At 56.6% G+C, this 6,296-nt stretch overlaps 1 protein-coding gene across 1 annotated transcript in view; it reads left to right on the plus strand.

The window, feature by feature from the left end:
• PTPN7 (protein tyrosine phosphatase, non-receptor type 7) overlaps positions 1–4,063 on the plus strand; it is a 9,498-nt gene extending 5,435 nt beyond the window's left edge. The window contains exons 6-9 of the mRNA XM_009999629.1: positions 748–858; positions 1,455–1,612; positions 2,449–2,562; positions 3,970–4,063. Coding sequence (XP_009997931.1) covers positions 748–858; positions 1,455–1,612; positions 2,449–2,562; positions 3,970–4,063 — 477 coding nt within the window. The remainder of the gene's footprint in view (positions 1–747; positions 859–1,454; positions 1,613–2,448; positions 2,563–3,969) is intronic.
• Positions 4,064–6,296: the final 2,233 nt, after the last annotated feature.

The following is a 6,296-nucleotide window of genomic DNA, read 5'->3' on the forward strand; positions in this document are numbered from 1 at the left end:
AGCCACCAGCAAAGGGGGTGGGGAATAACAACAGCAAAGGGTGGTGAGAGAGCAGCTGTGGAGGCTGAGCACCTGCTTGGTCACTGTGCTCTGCCCTCGGGGGTTACCCCTGACCCATCACCAGGGCTACAGCTTGGCCCCATCCTGCAAAGCCTCAAATGGCTTCTCATTCTCTGAGCAGCTGGATAATAGGATAAGGAGATTAGGGCAGCTCCTGGGAGAGGGAGCAGAGGCTACCAAAAGCAGGGTCCCTCGGGCCTCCCATAGCTCTCTTCCTGGGCTGGGAGCCAGGCTGGGACAGGAGCTGGCAGCACTGTGCCCTGTCCTGTGCCTTGGCTGGGGTCCCCTGCTCCATGTCCATGGAACACTGGCCTGGGGGAACTCATCGTCTTTCCTGGCCTTGTCCTTCCTCCTTTCTCTCCCCACCTGGCACAGTGTCCCTTGTGCCCTCCATTGGGCAGGCTGGATCCTCCTGGGTCTGGCAGGTAATTAGCTGGCCCAGGCACAGCTCCTGGGGCAGCCCTGGGGTCTGGAAACCATAGGGCAGGGCTTGGGACAAGGGGCAGGAGGAGTAGATGTGGGGACAGGGACCATCCCATCCTTAGCCTGTATCCTGTGTCACTCCACATTCACCTTCACAGCTCCCCCCTCCTCCCCAGGTGATGCCCCTTCCCCAGAGCAATGAGCAAAGCCTAGCTCAGACACCCAGTGGGTGCCAGAGCCGTGGTCCCTGCCTTGTCCTTGCAGAAATGTGTCCACTACTGGCCTGAGAAGCAGGGGACCTACGGCCCCTTCACCATCTGCACGCTGGGTATGAGCAAGTGCCTGGAGTACATGGTCCGGGATCTCTCCATCCAGGTGGGTTCCAGCTCCATCCTGGGGACAGAGGGGGAGCCCAGAAGAGCTCAGCAGTGCCACAGACATTTCAGGCTCTCTAGTGGGATGGCAGCTCTGTGTGACAGGAGAGCAGAGGGTTCGTGGCTTGGAGAGCTGGGTCTTAAGAGCTCACTGCCAGAGGATGGGTCTGCAGAGCTGCTGCCTGAAGAGCAGGACCCAGCCCTGGAGGGCGAGGAGAGGGCTCAGCTGGGGAGAGCTGCTCCACTGGCCCTTTGCTGTTTGCACTGTGCCATTGGGCTCTGCCCCGTTGGCTTTCTGTAGTCACCCTGGGCTGACACCAGCCAAAAGGATCTTGCTGGCTTTGCCTGGAATGTAGGGACTGTATTGGGACACTGGACCTGTTCCCATCTTCTGGGATGGGACACATTCCAGTGTCCCTGGCTTAGGGGTCACTCCTGAGTGTCTGGCAGAGGCTTGGAAAGGGATTCAGGAGGAGAGCAGAAGTAGGTCACAGACTGACCCACCTCTGCTGAGCTGGACTCCATCCCCTCATTTGTTCCAGCCCGGTGAATCTGTGTTCCCACATCCTGATTTATCTTTCCTCTGTGCTGGAAAAGCTTGCAGGTGAGTGTCGCCAGGTCAAACACATCCTCTTCCCTTCCTGGCCGGACCAGCAGACCCCTGAGTCAGCCAAGCCCCTGCTGCACTTGGTGTCCAAGGTGGAGGAGACTCTTCAGGCTGCAGCCAGCCCAGGGCCCATCATCGTGCACTGCAGGTAAGAGCTTTCACCTCACCCAAGCCCTTCTGTGTCCCTTACCTTGGGGTCAGTCTGCAAATGCCAGAGGTGAAAATCCCACCTGGGAATGCTCATGAGCTGGTCCTGCTGTGGGGCAGGAGTCCCAGTGCCTGGCATCCCCATGGTAGAGTTATTCCACCAGCAGCTTCTGTCCTGATACCAGGATGGTGGCATTCATGGCACCTAGTGCCCCGTGCAGAAATATGGTTTGCAGCTGAATCTGTGGTTGGTGGGATGGGAGCAGCAGAGCTCTGCAGGCTTGGGGACCCAGTCACCAGCCCCATGGCAGGTCCACAGCTCAGGGTCCTGCTTCCTCTGCCATGGGGCATGGCCTGCAGCTGGGCTGTGAAGATGTTTTTCAGGGCAGCCCTCCTGGAAGAGGTGGCCTCCGGGTATTTTCTCTCACTGCTGAGTGAATCTGGGGACAGGGCAGCAGAGGGCTCGGCTGGCCCTGTGCAGGACACTTGGGGTGTGATGCTGCAGGCTGGGCCACCCGGGGCCAACTGCTCAGTGCCTGGGGCCAGGGGGGAGGGAGGGTCTGCTGGGAGCCCTGTGCTGCACAGGGATGGGGGCTGCCTGAGTGGCCTCAGCAGGGCTATGGACACAGCAAGACCCCCTTGGCCTGGCAAAAGGACAACAGCCAACCTCTTGTGGGGCCTGGGTGAGGAAGTTGGTCTGGCAGCTGGGACCAGGACCCAGCATCACTCTAGGAAGGAATCCCGGCAGCAAAGCAACCGGGAGCCCATCCAGACGGGACAGATGAAGGAGTGCTGGTGCTGGTGCTGGTGCTGAGCAGAGCTTTGTCTGTCCTGCAGCGCAGGCATCGGGCGGACGGGCTGCTTCATCGCCACCAGGATTGGGTGCCAGCAGCTGAGGGACAAGGGGGAGGTGGATATCCTGGGAATCGTGTGCCGCCTCCGCATGGACAGGTGGGTGCTTGGAGCAGGCTGCTCCATGGAGGGAGGGTCCTGCTGGCTTCCAGGCCTGAGAGGAGGGAGTGGGGTTGGGCATCGGGGCAGAGCATGGGGACAGTTTTTGGTGGAAACCACAAGGGTTGCTGAAAGATGCAGATCTGGTGGCAGCAAACAGTTGCCCAGTGTGTCTGCTCTCAGGGATGTTGTAGCTTTGGGACCTGAGGTGACATGGACTGAGGGACTCAGTGCACCCTCAGCAAGTTTGCTGACAACACCAAACTGTGTGGTGTGGTCAAAATGCTGGAGGAAAGGGAGGCCATCCAGGGGGACCTTGACTGGCTGGAGAGGTGGGTCCATGCCAACCTCATGAAGGGCCTTCAACAAGGCCAAGTGCAAGGTCCTGCACTTGGGTTGGGGCAATCCCAAGCACAAATACAGTTTGGGTGGAGAATGGATGGAGAACAGCCCTGAAGAGAAGGACATGGGATGCATTAGTAGATGAGAAACTCAACACGAGCTGACAATGTGTGCTGTCAGCCCAGAAACCAACTGTGTGACCAGCAGGGCCAAGGACAGGAGTGTCCCCCTCTGTTCTGCTCTGGTGAGACCCCTGTTCTGAGTTCCTCAACACAAGAAGGACATGGAGCTCCTGGAAAGAGTCCAGAGGAGCCACAGAGATGATGCAGGGCTGGAGCAGCTCTGCTCTGGAGACAGGCTGGGATAGTTGGGGTGTTCAGCCTGGAGAAGAGAAGGGTCCAGAGAGACCTGAGAGCAGCTTCCAGTGCCTGAAGGGGCTCCAGGAAAGCTGGGGAGGGACTTGGGACAAGGGCAGGGAGGGATGGGATGAGGAGGAATGGTTGCAAGCTGAAAGAGGGGAGATAGGGATTGGACATGAAGAAGGAATTCTTTTCTGTGAGGGTGGTGAGAGCCTGGCCCAGGTTGCCCAGGGAAGCTGTGGCTGCCTCATCCCTGGCAGTGTTGAAGGGCAGGTTGGATGGGGCTTGGAGCAACCTGGGCTGGTGGGAGGTGTCCCTGCCCATGCAGGGGGTTGGATCTAGATGATCTTTGAGGTCCCTTCCAACACAAACCAGTCTGTGGTTCTGTGATTCTGTGAGGGAGAGGAGAGCAGCTCTGCACCTGGAAATGAACCTTCCTTCTGGCTCAGCCACTAAATTCAGAATCACTCAGCCTTGACACTTTTCAAGGAAATTTACCTGTAAGAATTAGACCCAAATCAGCTGCAAATCTGCATTTTGAACAGCCCATCAATGTTTCTGATCCCAAATACAATTTGGGCAGCTCTGTTGCCTGTTTCAGATGTGCCTGAACGTGAAGCAGGAATATTTGTGTCTTGGGAGCAGGGATCTGAGGATGGGGTCTGGGCTTCAGGTGGTGTCAGCAGGACCTGCCTTTCCCTTGCAGAGGTGGGATGATCCAGACCAGTGAGCAGTACCAGTTCCTCCATCACACTCTGGCTCTCTATGCTTCCCAGCTGCCACAGGCAGGAGGTTACTAGTGCAGGGGTCCCCCTAAGCTGGGGGCTCCCTGCTTTCATCTCTCCTGCCCCCCACCAGCACACCTCCAGCAAACCCCCCTGCTGCTGCAGAGCCACGGAACAGCAGCGTGAGCTCCCCTGGGCAGGCACAGCCCAGCAATGGGGACTGTGGCCTTGGCTCCCGGGGCTGAGCAGGGTACACATGAGGCACACAGTGGGTGCTTGAGGGGCTGGTGCTGCTGGCTTGAGGCAGATCTTCCCCCTGGAAAGAAGCTTTGGCTTTCAAAATGTGCAGCATTTCATCCCCAGCCAGAGGATCCAACTGTGCAGAGGAACTGGGGGGGTGAGCACCGGGTTTGCCTTTTAGCTGCACAGGAACGTTCACCCTCTTGAATGAGAAGCTGGTACCAGTGCCCTGCAAATAAACACAGCCTGTCACCTGGTTTCGTGTTGTCTGTGGGCAGAGGCTGCTGCTTACAGGGCTGGGCTTGCCCAGAACAGGCACCATGCTCTTGGTGCTCAAGATAGACCTGGATGATTTAGAACAAAGGTGCACAATCAGTTGTGTTTGTTATGGGGTTTACTTTCCTCTCCACCTTCAGCCAACATCTCCTCAACTCCCTCCAAGTAGGAGAGAATCCTCAGTGCATCCACAGTTTTGCAAGCAGCATGTTCCCAACTGCCTTTTGTTCCACAAGGGGGAGTGTGTGTTGTATTCTTTGTTGGGGTTTTTTTTTCCGAAATTAAAAAAAAAAATAAAAATTTGGGGGTTTTTCACTGATAAATTTGGGGGAGGGAAGGCAGAAGGGAAGAAGAGGGAGAAAAGTTTTAGTACAAAGCTATGGGAATATTCTGTAAAATGTTTTAAAGGTACTCAAAGTTGCCCCTCAGGTGGTGGGCACTGTGTACCCTGGGGGGCAGTGAAGACTGGTGAGGAGGTGGGGGCTGCCCACCTGTACCTGCCTGTGCCCCCATCTGCTGCTTGGTGGGTGAGATCCAGAGAAAAAAAGGATCCATCCTCTTGCTGAGAGAGTCAGAGCTTGCCTGGGCTCCCAGAGCATCCTCAGAGCAGGGCTGAGTGAGAAGAGCAGACTCAGGGGGAACCTGCCTTGGAGGGCACAGGCAGCTTCAGCAGGGGGAGAAACTTCTTTCCTGTGAGGGTGACAGAGCCCTGGGAGGGGCTGCCCAGGGAGGTTGTGGAGTGTCCTCTTGAATCTTTCAAAACACATCTGGACACGTTCCTGTGTGACCTGCCCTGGGTGTTGCTGCTGCAGCAGGGAGGTTGGACTCAATGATCTTCAGAGGTCCCTTCCAACCCCTATGATTCTATGATGATTCTATGATTGATTCTGCAATTCTGTGATTCTATCTCTGAAAACAAAATGGTCAAAACAAAAAAAAGTTAGTTTTCTGGTCACTTACAGCACGTGGTGGGAACTCTCATTAATTGTCAGGGGGTCTGAGACACCTGCTGTGAGGCAGATCCCACCCCAGCTCCTTGTTGCTATCTTGGGCAGCCCCAGCAGCCTGTTCAGTGTCCTTGTCTCTTGTGAGGAGCCTCCTCACCATGCAGGTTCTCCTCAACAACTGCTGGAATAAAGGTCCTGCCTCTTCCCTGTGTGTCAGCCCTTACTTTAGGACTGCCCCAAATCCAGCCTGGGTGGCAGGGAGCCTGGTTGGCATTGCCCAGCCCTGAGTGCCCACCATCCATGTGGACAGCCAAGCACAGCCAAAGCCCAGCTGGCACCAGGACCTGGATCACAGGAGCAGCTCAGAGACCCCTGGCAACCCAGCAGTGCTCAGCTGGGTGGAGATGAGGGGGTTTTGTGGCTGCAGGGCCCAGCCTGAGCTCTAAGGGCTGGTATCACAGCAGGTGGTGTAAAAACACCCCTGGAGAAAGCTGTGCCTTTGGATTGTGTCCTTATGCTGCATGTGGGAGATTGGTCATCAGCTCTTGTGACATTGCTCTGGGCTCCTGGCTCTGGAGGGGCCTTGTCTGAAGAAACCAAAGGGTCAGAATACAAAAGCACATGCAGCCCATGGGGAAACTGAGGCCTGAGGGCAAAGTGGCAGGTCAAAGCCTTGCCTCCAAACCCATCAAACCAGCAACTGGTCCATGCATGAAAAGGAAACAGCAGGTGGACGAAGTCCCCTTTGTGCCCATGATGTCCCCTGGCACCACAGTGCTGGGCTTCCAGGTCTCCCTCGTCTCACTCCTTAGTGTCTGCTAAGTCCCCCTGCTGGGACTTCTGCC

The sequence above is a fragment of the Chaetura pelagica genome, unplaced genomic scaffold (genome assembly GCF_000747805.2).
Source record: "Chaetura pelagica isolate M959 unplaced genomic scaffold, ChaPel_1.0 scaffold286, whole genome shotgun sequence".
NCBI classification, from domain to species: domain Eukaryota; kingdom Metazoa; phylum Chordata; class Aves; order Apodiformes; family Apodidae; genus Chaetura; species Chaetura pelagica.